The sequence below is a fragment of the Vidua chalybeata genome, chromosome 13 (assembly GCF_026979565.1).
Source record: "Vidua chalybeata isolate OUT-0048 chromosome 13, bVidCha1 merged haplotype, whole genome shotgun sequence".
Taxonomy (NCBI): domain Eukaryota; kingdom Metazoa; phylum Chordata; class Aves; order Passeriformes; family Viduidae; genus Vidua; species Vidua chalybeata.
Window position 1 is genome coordinate 17,404,916 of NC_071542.1, and position 23,884 is coordinate 17,428,799.

Below are 23,884 nucleotides of genomic sequence, written 5' to 3' on the forward strand. Positions count from 1 at the left end.
CTTCAGGAAGTAGAACTTTACCTTCGTCAAGGTTACTTTGTGTTAGTTTCATATTTAGTCTCAGATGTAAGTGTGGGTTGATCTTCATGTGTATATCAGCAGGTTTTCCTTTATTTGGGCAGAAGTGTGTTGATATTCTAGGTGAAATGGCTTTGTGAATTAAGAGCTTCACCTAATTGTATGTTTGTAATGCAACTATGATTTAGCAAAATGAAAACTTTGCTAGTTACATTTCTGATGGAACCCTGTGTTGGACCCAGTCTTATATCTTATCTTACATAGTTTTGTTACTAGTCAGGATAGAAAATAAAACCACAGGTGTGACATGATCAAGGATGAGTAAAAGGAAAAGTCGTTGTTCTTATTAGAAATGTAATGTGCCTTTGTCACTGGCAGTAATTTCCTATTGGGATGTTCTGACCATGCATGGAAAGTGCCTTTTTACTGCAGAGTTTTCTCTGATTTTACAGCTGTGTCAAGGTCCTTTCTGCCCTGAGCTCAAGCCAAACTTCTGTTTCAGTTCTGAGCTTTGAAAATCACCTTGAGTGGGACTTCAGAATGACAGGGATGCTACATCCTGGAGCTGGGCTGCCTTAGGAAAATGTGATTCCAGGGCAGGTTCTGGTGTCCATAGCAACCTGTGCGAGAGGGAGGAGAGCCCAGACCCGGGCTGGGCACACAAGCTGATAGGAATTGGGCAAGCACACAAGCAGATAGGAATTTCTATGTGATACAAGTATTGAAGGTTGAAGAAAGTCAGACTTGAGATGAGAGGGAACAGTGAACTCTGATAAATGGAGAAGAGCTTGAGGTTTTTATGCCTTATAGAGCATAAGCATTGTAAAAGACCTGAAATGACACCCCAAAGCTGTAACAGAGTGTTGGTGAAAATTACTGTTTCCCATTTCCCTTTGTGTGACAGTACACAGAGCAGATAACAGTGTTTCCCTGCTACTTTGCCTTCCATTAGCACATACAAAATATTTGTGCATCTCTTATTTTGTGTTCTTTAGTACTTATATTGCATAATTTTATATCATATTTATCTTCCTTTCTCCCTTTTCCCCAGAGTTCCTTATTTTATTCACTGCATAGACTTGCTTTTGAGTATGTGTCACAGGAGGCAGAAAGACTTCAGAAGTTCCTGATTCAAAAACCATTTAATATGCAGTTTATATTTTTATTACTCTATTCCTGTGTTCTTCCTTGGCCATCCTATTGATACCTGCTAGTAGCCACAGATAGCATGCTGCACCAGATGGATCTTTGGCCTTGTGTGGTGGCCATTTCTGTGTACTGGTGATGATGAAGGGGGGGGGGGCTTTTAAAAGCAGAGTAAGGACTCTGGTAATTCTCTATTCAGAGAACTGATTCAATAATACATGGTAGATTTAAAAAATGAAGCCACACATGAAGGAGAAAACAAATTATTCTAAGAGCTGGTTAGAGATCCTTTGATTTAAGTATGTTCAAGGGATGCAACCAGATTTTTTCCAGAACTAAATTTAATGTGTGATCATAGCATGCGCTGAGAAATTTTTTTGAAACAAAAGTGGGATAAATTGATATGCCAACTGTTGTTTCCTTGGAAGATATTCCCTGGGTGCTGTTGGTTGTATAGAGGCTGCTTCATCTGGTCTTCACTGTCTGTTAATTACCTTCTTAGCAGCACCTTGGAAGAAATCCTTTTTCATGAAGAAAACAAAAGCAGTGCAGTGCTGATAGATGTTTTCAAATGTTTTGCTTTATAGACAGTGTTTAGTGCATATCCTTTAGACCAGTGGACATCATAGTGTGTAAGTGTTGTTTTAATGTAAATTTAATGAAATAGTATTTCTAAATACTCTTGGGCGTTTTGTGATGTTTTTTAAAGCAGTCCTTTGTTGCTGTCAGGTAAATAGAAAATGACATCCCTTCATTTTGTGATGTTCCCCCACCTCTGTTTTTTTCCTCCCAAGAACATCATGTCTGTTTCCTCGGTGTAAATTGAATGTATTGTGAAGTGTAGCCTGTGACTAATCGCCTTTGCTGTCTCTGCTCATTAACTGTCTGATGGTGATGTGGTTGCACCACTTTCTACACATGGCCTCAAGGATATGGCATGGTGACACCCAGATTAAAATATGCAAGGCTTTACTTCAGAAGATGTTCTGGGTTGGGAAGGTAGAGAGGTTATCAGCTAATACTGGGGCTGGTTTTACCCCTTTGAATCAGTATTAGGTACAACTTATTTATCTTATTATCACCTATTTCATGTTTATACATTCTAGTATATCCTTCATGTTCTAGAAGCCATTTAATTTAAATTTTTCTCCAGTTTTCTTCAATTAATGTTATCCTACAATTCAAGCAGTATGTCTCGAATATGGCTTAGCAGTTTTTTAACTGGAAATACATTTGACGTTTGTTAAATATCAGATAGTTCAATGCAGATTTAAATGTGATGACACACTGGCTTTTCAAGTTTCCTGCACATTTCTCTTGGTGAACAATATAACAATGAAACAGGTGCTGGGCTGCAAATGGGTATTGGCAGATGTGGCACTTAGATGTTATTGGAGAGAGAGGAACTGTATCAGGTCTCAGGTCTTCCTTGGTGTTGTGGTAACCATGAAATAGTTTTGTTGCAAAAGTGTTTTCTCTGGTCTCTTTTAAGCAGAGAGATTCCCTCTTTCCTTCTCCCTCTTGTTTCCCAATGGAACCCCAAGAACTGGCTCACAAAAGGAGATGTAATTTGGCTTAGGAACAGAAACGTGATATTCTCATGGCTTTGTTTTGTTATTTTTGTGATAATTTTACAAGAGAAAACAAGCAACACAAAATGTTTCTTTATAAGATTTCCTAAAATATTGAATGGAGTTTACCAAAACTGGTAAATGTGTGAAACCTCAGATAACTAAAGGCCTAAAGCTTAGAGTGATGAGCACCACCCCTTTGATAATTGTATTTTTGAGGCATTCAGTTGGAAGTGTGTGAAATTATTGGTCATTTTAAGTCTGTAGTTTGTATGTAGCATGCAGAAAACCAGTGGGAGTTTAATTAGAAGACAGTGTGTAGAGTAATACTTTACTAATGAAAACACTTGATTTCTTACAGAAATTTCATGATGCACATGTTTTTTGGCTCTACGGGTTTTTAATGACACTTCCTTCTTAGCAATTTGTGCATTAATATTTTCAATTTTTTTTTAGGTGCTTATAAGAAGAAGTAGGAACCGTTTCTCAAGCTGAAGACAAAGTAAAAGAAAACTGTATCATGTGTTAGAACACTGAAGAGGGACATTTCTTGGATTAGTTTATTTCTGGATTGCTAAACAAAAGAAAGAAGAGGCGAAAATGGGGAGAAAGAAAATACAGATCACGAGAATAATGGATGAACGGAATAGGCAGGTGAGAAACAAGGAGTCTGCATGAACAGGTCCATCAGTAATCTTAAAAATTAATGGGAAGTTTGAATACATTCATCCTAATTCACTGTTCTAAAGCTGAGCTTTGTCTTCATATATCCACAGATGCCCTTGCCAGAATATGAATAAGAAACCTCAATGATTTTATGACTGTTTGAGGAAAAAATGTTATTTATAAGTAATAACTCTTACTACTTAAAAATTAAAATTGCTGTTTCTATTTAAATGGTACCCTACTGTGCTAGCAGTAGAGTGGAGGGGTGTTTTTAAACAGACACATGATTTGATCTCATAACTACTAGGAGCACTTACTACTGGAGGCAGAGAAAGGATAAGAAATTCAGGAAGGATCTAGTAAAGGTATTTTCTGTAGCACTTTGAGGAGTTTGAGGTAGCTGTGGGCAGTATCTTCAGTCCTTTGGATACAGTAACAAATTCTGTTAACATTCCATTTAAAAGCATCGATTTATATTTCTTGTAAGAGCTGTTTGCTACAACAGTCTTTAAAAATTGTCAGTCAGAAGGGGGGAAGAGGGCTCAAAATGAATGTTTCAGGGAAAGCTGCTCACTTGGCTGCTTGTGCCCTAACAGAGAGGTGCCCTGTGAACTTGAAAAGTGCCAAAAGTTGATGACTCTTGCAGTCATGTTTCCTCTTAATTTCTGAATTGCTACATGAGATGCAAAATAAAAGTTTAATTGGATACTGAAATATATAGTGGGATAACTGGAAGCTGTCATTTTTAAGGCAAATTATTGCAGGAATGATCTTATTATATTAATATCTTTAAGAGCAGTGCTGGTGGCTGAGGCCAAAGGTGCTGCTGGGCCAACATCCTTTGTCCAGTGATGGTCATGAGCAAATACGTGTGGGCTGGAGATGCACATGTACACAGCCTGTAATCCTCTTCCAGCTTTTAACTATTCTTAGCACAGGGATTTCCTGAGCTGGATGTGGTTTCCGTATATTTAGAAACCATTAATGGGCTTTTTTTGTTTGTTTTCCCCACCCCCCACCAGTTATCCTTTGAGCCCTTATAATGTTGCAGCATTTACAACATTTTTTGTCTAGAATTTCCTATAGGTCTATTGCCTGTTGTTTCAAGAAACACCATTCTATTTTCCCTTGGTCATGGTTCTGTCAATTATTCAGCTCTTACTTATATGGAAGAGCCAACAGTGACTCCCTATGCACAGTCTGTCCACACTTGCTTATTTTCTCTTAAAGTAAGTTTTTTCAGGCTATAGCTGCCTTGCTTGCTTAGTTGTTTTAATACAGAATTTGTTTCACACCTCTTGCTCCTTTTCCTTGAACCTTTTGGAGTATTGCTCCATTACTTCTGATGGCCAAGGGCCCCAGAATTCAGGGTGCAGGCAAAATATGGACTTGTATAGTGGTGTGCTGCTGTTTTGTTCTGTTCCCTTCCTGCTGTTTGATTTCCTTTTTTAACTTCTGAGCAGCAGCTTGACGTTGGGGTCAGAATTCCATGGGACTCTCTTGCTGCTGACACATCAGCTCAGAGCCCATTGTTTTGTTGGTGAAATCAAGATTGTTTTTCTCCCTGTATCACTTTAAAGCAATGTAAACTCTGAGAAGTCTATATATAGCAAGAAAAGTATTATTGGAGTTTGGGAGAAAGCCAAGTATTGTGTTTGAACAGCTTTAATCACCCAGTGACTTTATGTTTGATGTAGATAAATGTCTTAAGTACACGTAGTAAAAGTAGATGAATTAATGACTTCAGTTCTTTTCAGATCTTGCTCTACAACTTAAAGCACATGGAGGAGATGGATATTGATCCCACTTACTCCTTTTTTTAAATGAATCTGGATTAAGTTGGGCAACCTTGGTTTTGTTCTGCTTGAGAAACAAATAGTGTTGCGCTTCTACCCTGACTTTGGTGAGGTGTTTTTTTTTTTTTTTTTTTTTCAGGAGAAATTGTTTTTTTCTTTTGAATCCCCATCCCATTGTTCAGATTGAAACAATGGAGAGGAAGAGAATCAGTGCATTTGTATGAAATTTTAGACCACTTACACCATTGCTGTGACTGAAGCAAGATAGGGAGATGAAATTCTAGTTTTGTTTCTGGCAGGTTTTTGACTAGCACCTTTTTGGGCTATTTAGTGATGAGGAAGAGGATTTAAGATCTAACTTAAAAGTAGAATTAGGCTTGCCTTATCCTTTTTCTCTGGAAACTCAGATGAAAACACACTGCATCTTGTTTTTACAAGGTTTTACAGAGAGTAAATAGTTTTTGTTAGTGGAATCTTAGTTTTTATATGCAGAGATATCGATGGCCTTCATCCCCACTGGTGTCCTGTTGTTTTGGTAGCCAGGAAATGGAATTTTAGCATATTAGTATGCTCTGATGCACTGGGCATTTATAAGGTATTTACTTTGGGTTTTTTTTTTTTTTTTTTTCATTGATCCAGATAAGGAGGGCATTCAGGGTTTGTTTTGAACAGAAAGTGTAGTTCAGTTGTGTCCTGTCAGTTTTTCTATGGCATATATAGCTGGTGAGTAGGTCACTCACGGACATGCCTGTGATGTCCTGGTTGGGTGTTTAGTTTGAGGTTTAGATTTTCTTTGTTTGAAAATATAATTAGATTGGGACAGAGCTTTGCCTGCAAAGCAAGTTCATATAACTTGTGTGGGAAGAAAAACTACTGTTTTGTCAGAAGCATCTTATTTCTGATGGGATTGTATGTGAGCTCAAAACAGAGTATATAGACCATTCCTCAGGGGCATTATGATTGTCATGAGACTGTCATTGTATTATTAATTAAGCAGCTTTATCTTCTTGAATGAGCTGTAGGACATTTATCTTCATTAAGCTGAAGAGAATCCAGCACAGTAAATTAGATATCAAAGGAGCTCAATCTTGCTGCCTTTGCTGTCTCCTCCTCACCCATTTTTTTGCTAAGCAATGTTAAAATAGTGCTGGGGAAATGATTTACCTGCAGTAAAGAAACAAATTTTTGAGTTTGGTGTGGTCCTAAATGGAAGGGAAAAAGAGAGAAATTTAGAGAACTAAGACTGCTTTTGGGTTCTGAAATGAAAACTGAGTTTAAAATAATCTGTGTACATTGAAGAAAGGCTCAGGGTGCTGTGGTAGAGGGGTTTGTGCTAAGCACTGTCCAAGCACCCAGGGAGAAGTTGATGCCAGCTGAGAATCTCACAAGTGAAGCAGCCTTACAAGAGATGAGAAAGATAAAATTCCAGAAAAGAAATGGAGAGCTCTCGTCCAGGATCCTCCTGGTCCTCAGTGGCAGTAAACCTTCGTTCTTTTGTCTGAGGACTTCTCCAGGTGACACAGCACACACACATCTTGCTTATAATGCCTTTTTCCTGACAAACACTAAACAGTGGTACCTCTCTATATCTGCTCATACTCAGGTAATAACCTTTTAAGTGTCAGAAGAACAGCTGGGTATCCTCTGAGACTGTTAACGTGGTGGGAAGAATAGGATCTGCTTTGCATTATTAATGGTATTTAAAAAAGTAATATGTGTGAGAGAATGAGGAGAAAAAAGCCTTCAGGTGTGTATATACAGAAGAAGTTTCCCATCCATTTTCCCAAAAACTTGCTGTACAGCTTGGTAATTAAACTGCAGACACTCAGAAAACAGGTTTGATTGTTTCTTGTGTCTTACTTCATTCCTCTCTTGCAAAAGCTCATTGACTGTTGTCTGTGGGACATGGGGCCTGTGGATCACTCACCTGTCACAGAGGCTTGGAAGCACAGAGTGCTTGGAATTGTAATAGGGGGGTGTCAAATGCATTGACACTTTGATATCCTTAGCTGCTTTCTTGTGAAAGGAAAGATTTTTTTAAACTTGTTTTTAATCATGACTTATGGTAATTTTCATAACTGTTTCCTCCTTCACTCATAGGTAGATGCTCCTGTGTGATGGTCTGTAATGGATTTGTTTCCCCACAGCAGTTCTAACTGGACAGAACAATTGTTTCCTGATGTTTCCAAGTGGCAGAAAACAAGTCAAATTATAAGTGAATCTGATTAGATGACTTAATAGCAACAAAATAGCAATATTTCTTAGCTTTACATAATTAGAAATCATAGTGCATAGTAAGTGTTACTTCCATTGATTGTTCTGTTTTCTTTGATTTTATTATAATTAAGGTTGTGAGTACCATAGGAGAAAATATTGTGATACCTGGAAAGTCAGTCTATTGAACAGAGGAAATAAAGCTAAATTATCCTATTCTAACTAAAATTTAACTCTCCTTGGTAGTTATTTACCAGTGGAAGAGTTGAAGGTATTTTGTAATTATTTAACTTAGTCTAATAGAGAACATAGGGCCCCTAAAATTGGCACTAGATATTATAGGCAGTTCTTGTGTTAAGCTGCATATTACAGTAGGAGTAAATGGTGTAGGCTCAATCAGTGTATACCTTGATTATTTTCCTTCTCATGTGTTTTAAAAAAATAAATCAATCATTATTCTTTCTTCTCTAGGTCACCTTTACAAAGAGGAAGTTTGGATTAATGAAGAAGGCCTATGAGTTGAGTGTGCTCTGTGACTGTGAAATAGCACTCATCATTTTTAACAGCTCTAACAAACTCTTTCAGTATGCCAGCACTGACATGGACAAAGTTCTACTAAAATACACAGAATACAACGAGCCCCATGAAAGCAGAACCAACTCAGATATTGTTGAGGTAACAATTTGAGAAGACACATCAGTCTTCTTATCTCCTTAATAATTAAAACATAGAGCAATGTAGAGCATTTTAAGATATTTTAATCAAATGCTTTAAAGTTATTTAATACCGTGTTATAAAATGTAAACTACTGCTTTTAGTTGGGTTTCTCTAAGGCAATAACTTGTCTTTACAGCCATGTTGTTTTCCCATCTGCCCTCCACCCCCTGCCAGTGGGGAAGCATGTTTGATTTCAATCACATTTGGCAATGGAAATAGAGGTGTGAAAAATGGTTGTTTTTCTGGGGAAGGAGGGGGAGAAATGTTCAAGGTTTTAATGGGGAGAAAAAATCGACTGAGTGGGAGAGAAAGGTCAGAAGAGTGCCCTCAGCCTAACAGACAATTATAGTTGGCCCTTTTTCTCCTCTGAGGTAGTAGCCACTTTACCAGTCATATCTTGAACATGGATCATATCAGCCACCACCTCTGCTGCCCCTTGTTCAGCCAAAAAAAAAAAAAAAAGGCAAAAAAACCCCAATCTCTTGAATAAACGAACTTAATTAAATTTGTTGTCCAGTGACTGTCAATTAAAATAGCAGCAGAACAACTGCCGTTTCTACACTAATAGAATAACATGAATATATTTACTCCAAGGTATTGGTTTCATCTACTTTTATAACGCTTGAGCTTTAAATAGAAACTCTTTTCAGTACATAATTTCTAAATTAGGTGCAGTAGAATTCAAGGATTTTCTTGGCAATTGGAGCCTTGATGTACTGTAACTGCATTTCAGAGCATGTCTCCAGTAGTCCTGTAAATAGACCAAAACAGGTGGCTGACTTAAGGGTTTAATTTAAATTCTGAAGTTGTCTTCTGAACAAATGCCTTGCTTTTTAGGAATGATTTCAGAATAATGATTAGTCTTGAATAGCTGAAGAGCCTATTGCCAAGGGGATCAGAGTACAGGGATGGTACTAGCTGATCTTGTACATGAGTGTGCAAGCAAAAAATGAGATAGATACAGACAAATGCTTTATATTTCTTTCTGAGAAGATTCTCTGCTAATTTGTCAACTGTCTTTTATGATCAGAAAAAAACCCTCCCCAACTTCTGTCTTCAGCATTGAGTTCTAAAGAGAGGGATAACACAAGCCATGAAGAGTTGAAGGCTTAGTCAGTGGATTAGCATAAATAAGGGATAGCCACTGGAGAGGAAGGGAAAACCTAATTCCTGCAGAATGAGCTTTTGATGGTGATAGACATGAGTTTGAGACAGGAATGCAAGTTCAGCTGGGTTTTGTTCTGCATGCAGGGCCTCTCTTTGTTGCAACTCATGGTAATGGTGCTTCTTCACATCACAAGGACTAGGGACCTCTTCCAGAATAATTCTCTGCAAGGCTGCTTTTCTGGGTTCTTCTTGTTGGTGGGTTTTTTTACCAGGGTCAAGTGTTTGATCCCTGACAAGTACATTAAAAGTGCACTTAGCACCCAAGGGCAGATGTGCTCTGGGGGAACATGCAAGGACTCATCTGCAGATTCTTCCTAATTTTTCTTCTCTGGCTTTAATGTTTTATGCTAGTGTGGAATTTGGGACTTTATTCCCATTTTTCAAATACAGTGTAATTTAGGAATGCAGCTTTCTATCTCTTCAGATTAGCCCTGTGTGCTCTTTAGCCTGGTTGTGAAATATTTTTGGGTTTTTTCTTTCTGGATTGATAGGTGCTTGGAGTGTGATAGATGTTTAGTGACATCACCAGCATTTTGGAAACATGCTGAAAGAACAATGTAAAATGGCTTCTCTTTTTTGTAATGACATTGAAATTCTATTTTAACAAATGAAAATTACTGTAGCAAAGCACCTAAAATCTGTCAAATTCACACTAAACTGAATTATAAAAAGTAATTCCATTTTATGGAGTTATAGCTAATGTATAGATCTTAGTTTAGTAATTCACTTACCTCCTTGAATGTGACAAATGGCATTTATTGGGACATAATATCACCGTGGAACTATTCTGGAGCCACTGTGGTCCTGATGTGCATGACAGGAGGGTAGATTTTTCTGGGCTAGAAGGAAAGGTAATTCCATACAGCTCAGGAGCTGGGTAAGGGAGGAAACAAATCGGCTGCTACTTATTTCCAGTACTGGGCAGATAGAAATGTTGTACATGATTAAGTGAAATCAATGAGACATCTTCCCCTTGTAGTTGTCTCCTGCTCAGTTTTGGCATAGGAATTGCTTTCATATGCCCAGAGCTTGGTGTCTTCTGTTGCTGCTGGAATGTTTGTGAAAACATAGTGGGAGGGAGAGCACTGGCATCTTAAATGAATATTAGAATTTTTTTTTGATGCATGCAGTTATGTCTCTGCTGAACATGTTATTGCAGATGGGAGTGATCTGTTGCTGTCCTATACCTATTCTTTTATGAGGTTACTGGAATGTAAGGTAATGCTCTTGCACAGCACAGATGTACCGTATAGAGGTATCGAAAAGAGTGAAATTTTTATTCAGTGTGTGCTTTGAATTCTTGAAATACTCGTGTATTTGGTTTTACAAACCCATAATGGCACAGTTGAAGATTGTTACGCTGAAGTGCTGTCTGTGATTTGAAGGACTTGCTGTAGGTGTTAAAGCATTTGATGCTTTAATGTTCATGGACTTTTTTTCTGTAACAGATTATTCTTGACAAGTAATTATTTTTCCTGAAGAAAGAAGTATTTCTGCAGAGTAAAATGGGAAGAATTTCAGGTTTTATCAGGATTCTGTATCCATATGGTCAACAAAATGTTTTAATGTATAAAAGACAATTTGAGACCTTGAGCATTCATTGTTTTTAAATCCAAAGGAAAAGAGGGAGATGAACAGGCACTGTATATTTTCTTTAGTGCAGGATGTTAAGATTATTGCAGGTTATTTACAATAAGATATCACTTCCATTTTGGGTGCTTCTGCCCCTCAATAAGGCCTCAGAAAGCAGCAGTTGCACAATTGTTCCCTCTCTCCCAGCCTCACTTCTGGGAGTCAAGGGCTGGAGATGGCTCTTCCTGCCTGTTTAGCTCAGCTTTTTATCTTTTTTCCATATTTTAATTTTCCTTGACTGATACAGTAAACCAGGGTTTATTTCACCTACACTTGGCCATGGTGAGTTTTGCTTGTTCCTCATCTCACCTCATCAGACTGAGGTGATTTGATTTTTAGGAGCCTGTGTAAAATGTGACCTACTTTCCCAGTTGGCATCTGTGCCCAGGAGAATTCCGGGTGGGTGTCAGTTAATGAGCCTCTCCTGTGCTCTGTAGTTTAATGCTGTTTTCAGTGTAGTGTAATGTGCTGAATAAGGCTTAGGTTATACCCCAGATATTGACAGCTGTCCTTGAAATAGGTAATGATCTGTAATAAAAATTATAATAGAAAGTACAAAAAAATCTCTCTTAAACTATGGCACATAATTATGGCAGTCATACTCATTCTTGTGGAAGGACTGCTCTGGTGTAAATTCCAGCAAATGATTTGGATGTTTGTATTAAATACTTTTCCATGGGAGTAGGTGACTGTAATGGGGAGTAACATTTGTGATGGCTTGGTGTGAGAGTGGTTTTGTCACAGTTCAAAGCAGGTAAATGACCCTGCTGCTGCTTTCAGCAGGGTCAACGAGGCAGTTTAATCTCCTGCTGTAATCAGCTGTTTTCTTGCATTAAAATACATTTCATCTCTGCCTTTGCACAAAATTTGAATGGAGCTGTTAGAGGAGCAGTGCACGTTCTGTAGTCAGGAACATCTCTGGGATCAGAGATGGGATTGTTGGCTCCTGGCTCCGAGTGAGCACGGAGAGCTCAGCTGCACGTGGAGAGCCTGCAGCAGGAAGAAGCAGATGCATCTCCCCAGCCAGATGGAGCATATGCCAAGAGACAAGTGTAACAGTGTGGGGAGCATAAACAGAAAAGTTGGTGTTGAAACACTGTGTTTATAAACCAAAAGCTCTCTGGTTTTGTTTTTCATCCAGCTTTCTCCACCTCCCAGCATTGCTTCTTTTCCAGGCTGGGAATAACCAATGTGTATTTTGAACTGTTGTTGGTGCGTAGTAGTTTGTTTTGGTAGCACTTGAATTGGTTCATTGCTTCCTTTTTTTTAAATTTGGGTTGACTTCATATGAAAATGAAGATCTGGGAATTGTATCTAAATATATACTTGGATGCACACATACAAAATTAGATGAGAATGACCTTCAGTTAATTGATCTTATTTCCTTCCTTGGTGGATACCTGGTGTATCCGATCTAGATAAGGATTTGCAAAGCAATTTGGGCTTCTCTATTTTGCTATTCAAAGCTGAAAAGTAAGATGGTGGAAACTGGGCCAAATTCTTAAAAAATAATTATTTCTTTGAAATGTTTTATAACACAGGCTACATCGTAAGTTTAAAAATTTATTTTTAAGAAGAAAATGCCCTGCAACCAAGACAGTGAAAACTGATGCTGAATGTATGTGACTAAAATCTCCAAATCTGTGTGAAATATCAGCACAGCTTTACAGAGCTGTGAGGTGGCACGAGGAATGCTGATGGTTAAACACACACTGGAGATTGGAGGGAGGCTGACACTCTGATGTGTTAACATTGTTTTGCATTCCTGCGTATTTGATAGATGGAGAACTGCCAGAAGTGAGCAAAACCTGGGGGGAATAAAGAAAGAAAAAAGCTTTGGGCTGACAGAAGAACATGTATTGGTGTAGTATTATGTATTTTTGTAGTTCAAACCACTTCATTTGGTCTCCAAACACTGTGGGAATAAGTGGTGCATGTTTAAAAGAAGGAAGAAGCTTAAAAATTATTTCAGTGAAGGAAGGAAAAGACTTGGTAATCTGCCCATGGTGCTGAGAAAATGTAGGCATTATTGGTCTTGATTTGCTAAATGATTATGTAAATGTAATTATACTGCATATAACATTTCAAATAATTTGAGATGGCACACAAATACCTTTGAGACATTTTAAGGAGGTGGTTAAGGAGGATTTATGTATGGTTAAGGACTAAAATTTTCTTTTAGCTTACCTTAGAAAGAGGGAAAGTGCTTGAAAACTGAAGTGGTCTGGAATGAGTCATCAAAAGCTTTTATATATATGTATGTATACATACATACATACATACATACATATATATATATATTTATACACACATGTATTTTTATGTGTCTGTGTATAGGGGTTTGAATCTTATTTTTTTTTAGAAGTGTTTGCTATCAGTGTCACTTATAAACAGGTTCTACCTAGAGATTTTAGTTCCCATTCATGGTTTAGGAAAAAACAACTATCTTGAAAAATTTAAAATGTGGTCAAGGTAGCAAATATTTATTTTCAGTACTGTGACAGAAGACAACTGTGCATTTTGTGCTGAACAGAACAATTGCCTCTCCTCATGGTGTCTTTGTCTCTCATTTCTCTCCCCTCCTCTTTCGTTTTAGCTTGGGAGATTAAATTCAATGCTTAATTCCCACAGCATTTTTGGACCTGTTTACTGTTATTGATTTTTCCGTATCTTGCATTTGGTAATACTGTTTTACTCAACAATATTTTAATTCTTTGGCTGTGCTGAAATTGCTTTGGATGTACCGATGATTAACGTACCTCTTTATTTATTTATTTCAAAATATCAGATTATTGGTGACTTTAAGCAAGCTGACAGTACTGGCAAAAAGATTTTGTTCTGAGTTAATGTTGTTTTTCATTCCTTCATTGCTGATATATAAAGAATTTTCAGAAGTAGGATAGGCTTAGATTTTTTTTTTTTTTTGAAGCAGCTTTGGTTCGCCTGCAAATAATCTAAAGCTGTACTTCCCTTGTATCTAAAGCAGTGAATAAATTTAGTGTTTAGGGTTAAGAATATATTATTTCTTCTACCTCTTTAAAACAGTGCCGGTGCTTTAAATTTACCATGCTCTGCTGGTATTCTGAATTTTGATGAATTCCAGATTTAGTTACTACTTAAAACATATAGATAACTGAAGTTTGTCTAGAATGCATCTTTTTTTAGAAATTTCTGAAGTCTTGCTAATAACGACTGTACTTGGCTGCTGTATTGCCAGCAGTGATTTTATGTAGCTGCAGCTCAGGGTGCTCTCTGTCCTACACCAGCCCTGTCACAGTTACACCAGTGACATGACTTGAAAGCTGTGAACTGAAATTTGCTGTGATGTTCTCATTTTTTAATAAACTACCAGAAAAAGCTGATCACTGAGTGCTGAGTGGCAGCTGACTTGGCTGTGCATCATTACAATCTCAGATTGGATCGGATGCTCCTCTGGAGGCTGTGCTGCTGGGAGGGCCAGAATCCTAAATCCGTGTCAAATACTGGTACAGAGCTTTTGTGTGCTCTGTTTACCAAAAATCTCTGCAGAATCAGCCCTGCAATAGGCAGGGATTGGATTCTCCTCTCCTCTGAAACTTGATTTTATTTCCCAGCTGTGTAAGCCATGTTTTTCCAACTGTTTCTGCTCTGTGTTAGGAGAATATTTTTATTTTTGAAATTTATAGGGCAGACACACAACATCCAGTTCTCACACCCACTGCTCGGGAAACGCTTGTCAAGGATTGGGTTCTGGGTTTAGCTGTTCAGGAGACATTGTGTTAAGTAGGATTGAAAATTGACTCCAAGAAAATCCGCAACAGCTCATTGCTTGTTAGTGCTGGAGTTCATGCAGGCAGTCACACAAAGACATAATTATTGTATGAACAAGTTCTTCAAGCTGTGCTGGTCTCGTGTATTCTGCAGCCCTTGTGTTGCTGCAGAATTTGGTGCTTTTGAAATTCTGTAGTGACAGAAAAGTGTATTTTTACTTTGCAATTTCAAAGTGAGGACCATAGCATCTGTTGATCAAGAGAGTGACTTTACACAAGCTGTGCATGGAAAGAATAGACCCAGAACAAAGCATCTCCTGCAACTACAGCAAGATGAAGGGCTGTTCTTTATGCGGTAGGCTTGATTTCAGTGGAGACTTAATGTAATCCCATCTTTTGACTTCAAGCTCATGGGTTTGGTTGTGTCATCTGCCAGGGATTAACCACCTTGCAGGAGGGACAGCAGCAGTGCAGCTTCTTGATCATCTCTGTTCCTCAGCCACTGTTTTACATGAGCTGCCCAAAGGGAGGGGAGGGTCATCTCCAGTGCTTCACTGTTCCCTGCCTTTTAGACCTCATCATGTCTGCAGTTTTTAATATGTTGCTTTTGAATAATCTTACTGCTTGGGCTATGAGCTGATGGTGCTTGTGCAGCAGAGGGCTCAGGGAGTCTGTAGCTTGTTCCCTGCCAGGGTTTTGCTGCAGGTGCTGTGGCCCACGGGGGCTCTAATGCTCAGCACTCACCTGAACAAAACACTTCCCTTGGTAATTGCTCCTGGAGTGCAGCTGCACCTAAAGAAAGAAAATATTGGTGATGGCAGTTCCTGTGGTACAGACCTCTGAATACCCTAACAGCCTGTGACATGTGACATATGACACACATGTGACACACCATTCTGCACCATACTTGCAGATGAGTACACATCCAGTTCATTTAGTGACTTACCCAGGTTTTTTTGGTACATCTTATGTCACATCAGTGATGTGATATTTCATATGGGAGCCCTGTAAGTCATGGTGTAGACTATGGAATGCTAGGCAAGTTAGTTAAATTGGCAGTAGGGTGAATTTTAACTTAAAATTTATGTTTTACTGGCAATACTAGGTAATTTCAACAGGAAGTGAATAATACATTTTTATTAAAAACTCCCAAATATTTTGGGAATGTTTTTAGATCAAAGCTGTTACACATTGTCCCACTGTAAACTCTTCTATAACTGTAATAAACTGGTACCATTTAAAGCCCTGCTCTTTCCTGCAAATAACTTAAAATTCGGTATTTGCTGATTACAATGATTTTTTAAAAAGAAAAAAAAAATCAAGCATTCCAGAGCTAGTCTTTATCTAATGTTGACATGAATTACATGGTAAAGCTTACTCAAATTTCTCTGATTCCTGTACAGCCTTTTCTCTCTACCTCTCAAGGTCCCACCTTTGATTTCCCACCCCTTTTCACATTAAGTCAGGACAGTCTTCAAGGAGGTGCTCTTGCTTTTGAATAATTTGCACTAAATGGAGAATATGCAGGAAGAAGCATGTTAAATGTATTGTGTTGACACACAACTGAGAAGTTCTGTATTTGAAACATGAATTGTGACGTTATTAGAGCTATGTCTGGAAGTCCCACATTCTATTATTTTAGTTCAATAAAAACAGAGATGTAATTGCTTGTACCCTATTTCCTTATTTTTGGGGAGGCTCTCTGCTTCCTGTTGTACACACTGGTCTAGTGATAGCACTAAATTATCTTGAGTACCAAGACTCTGAAACAGTTCTGTTATCCTTTCCAATTTTAAAGCTGTAAGGAACTATTCAGGACAAGAAGTATTTGTAATTGCAATACTACATGGGCAGGTAGACCTAAAGAACCTCATTCTTTTTATTAAGTGAATTCTAATCAGAGTTAAGCCATTTTTTTTCTTGGCAAACTCTGAGTAGGAGATAATATTTTTCCTAAAGAACTTCTGAAAGATTATGAGGGATATTATGCAGATGGATTGCTGCACTTGGAAACTTTTCATGTTCCATATGGCTTATCTGCAGTGCACTGTTGCTGAAAGGAGGCCTTCAGTCAGCTACTGCTGCTCCTGATTTATAATTTAACCATTGCAAGCACGTGAAGATCTGCATTTGGGAGGCTGAGATTGTATATATCTCTGTGTTGTTATTTGGGTAAGGACTGAAATAAAGCATTTATGTACCATGAAACATTTCTTTGAATGTTCTAACATAGAACTGTGTTTTGCTCCATTTTACCAGTAATTTTGATTGTTTGCAAATTTATAGTCCCTGAAAGGACTATAGAATGTATTTAATTTATATGCTAAGGAGTAATTTTTGTTTCTTGAAGATGAATATCAGTCTATTTTGGTTTTTTTAATAAAAATATTGAAAAATACCAAGTTAAACTGGCACTTTAGTACTCTCTAATGGGAAAATCTAGTTTATGGTTCTTTCTATAACACAGGTAAATGCAAATCTGCTCAGTGATATAAAATTTAATGACCTTCTGAGTTGGATAGAAAGTGAAACAAAGACAAATGCATCAAAAATTGGACTTTGAGAGCTTGACTAAGCTGTCACTGTGGAAACAGCATTATCAGTGCTAATGGATTACTAATCATTTTAAGTCTCAAGGAGTTCATTTAGGACCAAGCAATCCAGCTTGTTTGTAGGTCAGCAACTGCTTTATAAAGTCCACAGTTCACAGATAGTGTTTCTCTAAAATCACAAATACAAGCAAGCAGCTGCCTTTCCCATACCTTCTAGTCCAGAGCTGGGTAATATTCTGAGGGTGAAGGGTGGATTGTATAGCCCATAAAGTTCTAATTCTTTAGTCATTGCTTGTGGTTATCTACTTAAAATAATGTTTCACAGCAAAGATGCTTCAGGCTAGAATTTAAACTTCATGCCATATCAAGTCTAAAAACCTTTTGTATGTGTTATTTTATATAAATGAGAGTTTGAATCCTGAGTGCCATCTTTATCATATCTGGGAGGAATTTGACAGCTAGCTTTCATGTTTGGCAAGCCAGGGATACATGTTAAAATTTGCCAGATACTGGAAGTGGTCCAACATTTGAAACAAGGCAGTGTCTTTTCTTAGAGTGGTTTATAGCAGGGACACTGATAAAATTTCAAATCATGAACATTTTTCATTTGTAAATGCTGAATACCTTTGCCTAAAACTGAACATAGAGCATTGCTAAAAGGGCTCTTCTTTTTCTTTGTATTTTATGGATAATGCCAGGCAGGCTTAGAAGTTTTTTATTTGTAAAACCCTGAAATAAGTAATTTATCCTAAACCACCTTTTTTTTTTTTTTTTTTTAATAGCAAACTATAATATTCAGCCAAGAAATACAAGCTGTAGCAAACTTTAAATACTACACTCAGAATTTTTCAAGTCCATGTATTTTTGCATAATGTCAATTATTTGCTTTTTAAATATCACTACTAATTGAGCGCAAGTATGGAAAATATTATTTAAGTAAGCTGAAAGGAGAGTATGTCAATAGTTCAGATTTTCTTTAGCATGCAGTATTATGGTTGGGGAGCCTGCCAGAAAGATTGGGAAGGTCTTGTTCTTTAAGAAGTTAAGCTCTCCAAGTTGCTTAGCTCATGGAAATGTCTGTCATAATCTAATTTGGCCTCCTGTGCGTTTCAGGGAAGTTTTGAAAGCTGGGCACCACTCCTCCTCTGAGCTGGTTTGGGATGGATGTGTTTGTGGCTATAATTAGAACGTGAAATTTGAACTGATAGCGTGGCAAAATGTAATTGAAAATGTGTCAGGGATACTGAAAGAAACAGTATTAGGGCTAAATGTAAGTAGCCTTCTAACTCAAAGGACAGGAAAACAGCTTCATAAGGAAATTTGCAGATGCTTCAGTGGTTGAAGTTGAGAATATTAATAGACCCTGAGGAAAATATATCAAGTTTGTAAACATCACATAAAACAATACACTACATCTATCTGTGGAAAAAGAAATTTCAACCTACAGAAATAATGTTGATGAGTTTAAATAGACAAAACACCATTACTGAGCTGAATTATCTGGTTTTTCTCTGGCTGTTCTGGTTTGATGTCTGTGCTGCACTGGGGATTCACTCCTGCCTGGATTTTAGACAGTGGTAAATTCGTGTACCCGGCACTGTAGGGTCAAGGTCTGACTCTGCGGAGCTGTGTTGTTAATTTAGAGAAAAGAAACAGCAGTGATGATGCTTCTGTAGCCAAACTGACCCGCAGGAAGTTTAAAAACTAAAAATAGCTTTTGGTGACTAAGAATACTCCTCGGGTACTTGAATATATTTTATACATAATAGGGGAGACATAATGATATCTAAAGGAAGAGACACCTTACTATTGTTCGGGCTGATGAAAGTGGAATATTTTGTCTTATAAAAGAAGAGAAAAACAGCCAGGTTTTAGGCTCAAGTTCTTGGCAATAATATGTATCAGGAAGCAAATAATAAAACAATTGTCTTGCTTTCAGCAGGACATTCTGCTGCATGCAAAGCCTGTAGTGATACATGTGGTCCTTGCCTGCTGTGGGAAGGCATTCCTTTACAGAATATGCCCTGCATTGTCTCACTGACCTTTCATGTATTAAGAAAGAAAACTGGGTGGGAATCTGCTGCTGTGACTGCTTTATTTGTCCTTAGTTCTGTGGCTATCACAGAAAAAAAAAGGTGTGGCTTTTCATGTAGGATGTGACTGTCAGTGGTGTTGTGGTTTGCTGCTGCCAGCGAGGCTGGGCCAGTCCTTCTGCCTCCTCTGCCCACACGTTGGCCACCCACCTTTTCCTGCTGCAGCTGAGCATAAACCAGCAAAAAGAAGTTAATTAAAGAATGGACAAGGAGAATTATTTTTTTCATTTTAGTGAGACAAAAATATTCTCCACTATTGCATGGCATCTCCAGATGCATCAGGAAAGTTTAATTTTACATCCTTTTGATATCCATGGTGGAGGTGCCTAACCAGAGCAACAGTAATACTTAGCAGTACTAGTAGGGCTTTTCCATTACTTCAGGCCTAAGGAATAACTTTTTAAAGTTATGATTTTTAAAACATATTTACTCCAAATTTGTGCTGCTTTGCAGCTTTTCCATGCTCTGATTACAAGAGCAGAAGGAGACCTAGCCACAGGATTTAAGTGAAAGGTTTGCCTTTTCCAAGGGAAATCACTTTTCATTTCAGTCTTAGTCAAATTTTGGACATGGTTTTCTCAGTGATTTGGGATGAAATACCAACAAAAATCCTCTCTGGCCAGCTCCAATAGTAAGTGCAAAAATAGAGCTGTTAACATGATACATGGTAGCTTTGACAGCAACAACCATTTCCTTTTTGTGTAATATTACAAGAAACCAAACACTTGAGTGTTTTGAATGACCTGACACTTTTTTACACTTCATAAGCCTTTTTACACATGAGGTCATCCTACATTCTTGCTTTAAGGCAGAAAAATATCATTTCCTGACGTGACAATGAACATAATCAAGTTCTTTACAGTTCTGCCAGGGCTGGTAAGGAGCCCAGATCACAATATCAGAAGTCTTGGCTTTTTAACCAAACTCACTGATGGGAGCACAAAACCCACTGATTGTGCTCTTTAATCATCAGCAACATTTCCTTTTGGAGTGGGATGGAAAGCCCGGGATCTGGATGGGAGGGGGCCAGCTGGGGGCTGTCACTTGGTCTCTGGAAGCAGTGACCCCTCCATGTTTATTGGTTCAGAGTTCCTGGTTCCCAGAGCAGAGTCTGGAGCCCCTGGGAGCCAGGCTGGAGCAAGCCTGGAGGAGGTGCTGGCTTCATCTCCTGCTCTGGGGGCTCAGCAGCCTTCAGGCTCCTGCCTTCCCCGTGTCTCTGCTGGATTTTGTGAAAAGAAGCCTGTGCTAGGATAATTACACTGAGATTGTTGAATATCAGCTCTTCTTCCTCAAGGATCAAACAAAAAATGACTTTACTGTGCTTTTATACTCTTTGCTATTTGTATTATCAGTTTCAGTAAAATTTATATTGAATCGTAGAGAGAAGCCAGTTATTCCTTTCTGTTGTTGTTTTGCAAGAAGCCCTTCTTCTGTTCCTTAGATGCTTCTTGCCAAGGCATGATTCTTTTCTGAAATTAGCAAAATGCTAATTTTAATTGCAAAGTGCAATTAAAAACTACTTTGCATATGTGTGGGGAAGTTCAGGAAAATATTGGGGCTCTTGTACCATGTGCTTGACTGCAATATTTAAACCCATCATAGCTGGTCCAGCCATTCTCATACAATGTTTTCTAAGCTTTGCCATTCAAATCAAAATAAATCAATACTAGACTAATAGTGGGAGAGCTCCTGGGTCATTCTGCAATATTAAGATGACCAGAGCTGTCTGGAACACTTGTGTAGTGACTTTGTGTGTCACAAAAATGTATTTTTGTGTTTCCTTCATTCTTTTAAAAAAAAGATTTTGCACCTGCATTGGTTCATTGTAAATACTTAGCATTATTTTCTGAATAAAACCAGTATTTTTCTCTCATCAGTTGGTGCAGTTTGAGATCAAAGCTGCATAATCTTAGTTACTGGGGCACAATACAGTGTGTTGGCAAACATGTTGGAACAATTTCCAGTAATTTTGGCTAAGTCGTAGAGGAAGTGGAAAGTAACACAGATTTACTGAAAGGGCTACACATTCCCTTACATGATCTGGAAAACAAGACTTCACACCAGAAGGTAATTGCAGTGAGCATCCAATAACAAAACCTGAAATTTAATATTCTTTTCCCCTCTTGCTGTGGTAAGAAAAAATTATGCCTTATATCTATTAGTCTCCAAACACTATGATTTTGTTCTAAACGAGCTTGTATATCACAGCAGAGAAATAAAACACTCTTCGCGTTACACAAATTACTTGATCTCGCCAAATTCTTTCCTCTGAACAATGTCAGAGTTAATAAAATTTTAATCTCTATGAGAATACCTTGGAAATTGCTCAGAGAGCCGAGTTATTTACATTATTTGGAGAAACAACACATTTTAGCACTGGAGAATCTCGAGGGCGGAGTCAGCCCTTGTTTGCCCACGGAGCGGTTCCCAGGAGCGGTTCCCGGTGCCGGTCCCTGTTTGCCTGCAGCGGGGCCTGTGCCGGCTCTGGCGGGGCTGCCTCGCCTCAGCTGCGCCTGCCCGGGCCAACAGCCCTGGCCACGGCGCAGGAATGTTTTACTATTGTGTTCCTGGGCGCTGATAAAAGTTCGCAGGCTTTTTATGGTCAGGTCCTCAAAGTGGCACTTGGTGTTTTGGTGATAAGGAGGCAGAGCTCTGGCTGTTGGACCCAGCCTTATTATCTGTGACAGGGAACTGTGGCTTAAATCCCTCCACAATGACAGGAACCCCATCTGGAGTGACAGTTTCCAGAGCCTGAAACGGGAGATACTGAGGCATTTTCCTTCCTCATGAGTCAAAGCAGAGTTAACCCCATTGTTAGCAAAAATGACACACAGTCACCGAGAGGAAGGAGGCATTTTTACATTTGAATCTCCCTTTTTTGTTTAAATTGGAGGATAATTTTCAGACCAATTTTCAGACCGTTCGTTTGGGGGGGATGAACTGGCAGCATTACGTTAAAAAGCTTCCACTGGATTGCTTTAGACTATTGAAAGGAGCTCTGCTGAAGCTCTCTTCCTGCAAGACTTCAGTTGCCTCAGTGTGTTTATCACAGGAGCTGCACTCTGTGTGTGCATGTCTTGCAGCCCTTTCTCTGCAGAGCCTCCGTGCAGCTCTGTCATCGTGTGCCGGGCATCGCGCGCTGCACCGAACGCGCCTAAAGACATTTGGGTCCTATTTCCAGAGCGCCGTGGGCTGCAGGGGTTAAGTGTAATCCAGATTACACGGCGTTAACATTTTCCCTGCTGATACCAAAGTGTAGCAGACTGGCAGGCTGACTTGTTAGGAAGGGCTGCGAGAGGGATAACAGGCTCCGACCTTGAGAGGCCGAGCTGCCGGCCCTTGTATGGCCAAGTCCATTTACGTGTCCGGCTATTGGTTGGAGGAGCGGCATCGGAGCTGTGACAGGTGCTGGAGGAGCCTACACCTGTTTTCCCCATATGCTGATTTAGTGATTACATTTTTGTGGGAGTTCCAGATACTGTGTGGGATACATGGAGCAAGCCAGGAAACTTGAGAAGGAATTGCAGCTTATGGTGAACTGTGATATTAAAGAATTTCAGGCGGCGAATTGGATTTTCAATTCCTGCTTTCAAACTGCAGTAGAAATAGGCAGGATTTTGCATATATATGAATAGTGAGGAAGTTGTGTGTATTTTTTTATTGTACTAAAAATCAGTTGACAGTAAAAAAATGCTGGTGAATACTATGAGCTAAAATAGTTTATTTTGTAAATCAGAATTACAGTGCGTAATGGAAATTGCTTCTGGAGGAAAACATGGGGTTTTTTTTATGGTGCTGGAAATGTCAGGTTGCAGATTTCTGATCTTTAGGGGTTTTAATGTAAAATTCATGGAATATAGATAATTTCTGACAAAAAGGAAGTATGCAACTCCCTTGTGCCTGTATAATCCTACTGCCGCTTTATGTACGGATAACATATCTCTGTTTAAAATTTTTATTGCTTTCCTTTTGAAACTTTTAAAAAAACATTAAAGATTTTTTTTTCACAGGTAATACTTTAAATATTGTTTTGTTATAAATTAGAGCTTGCAGAGAAAAATTTCTGATTGTGTAATAGGGTGAAAAACAAAAACAAGAAATACAAATATATCTTGTAATTTGGTCACGAGACCTGTAGTTTCACATCCTTTTTTTAATGGCTGGATTGTAGACAAGCTTGCTTTTTTTTTTCCAGGGGATGTTGATGTGAGTTCTCCATCAGAAAACAGGAAGTAGCTCCATAAAGTTAGTCTGAAGGACTCTGAAAAAGCTTATATTTAGCAAACGAAGTCATTTTAGAGAGGGATTATGTAATTTCTTTTTTGCAGTTCTTGTTATCGTGCAGGATGACAGGAAGATCCTGTCTTTGTCGGCTTTTGAGACCGAATGGTAGAGATATTAATGTCCTGCAGTTATTTAACTGGATCAGAATTTTAGCCACTGTGTTTGTCAGAATATAACTGTATGCTCTTTAAAATGTGAATATTAAAATTGGGATGCTAAAGTCAATTCATTAAAGATCCAGTAAACCGACTTTTAATTACCAGTGAATACATGAACTCC

The 23,884-nt window shown here is 38.4% G+C and overlaps 1 protein-coding gene across 6 annotated transcripts in view; it reads left to right on the forward strand.

Annotated features, from left to right (window-relative positions):
- Positions 1-23,884, forward strand: part of MEF2A (myocyte enhancer factor 2A) — an 81,102-nt gene that overhangs the window by 30,879 nt on the left and 26,339 nt on the right. For all 6 annotated transcript variants that reach the window (XM_053954243.1, XM_053954239.1, XM_053954242.1 and 3 more), the window contains exons 2-3: positions 3,192-3,389; positions 7,883-8,086. In XM_053954243.1, the coding sequence (XP_053810218.1) occupies positions 3,336-3,389; positions 7,883-8,086 (258 nt within the window). In that variant the 5' untranslated portion in view covers positions 3,192-3,335. The remainder of the gene's footprint in view (positions 1-3,191; positions 3,390-7,882; positions 8,087-23,884) is intronic.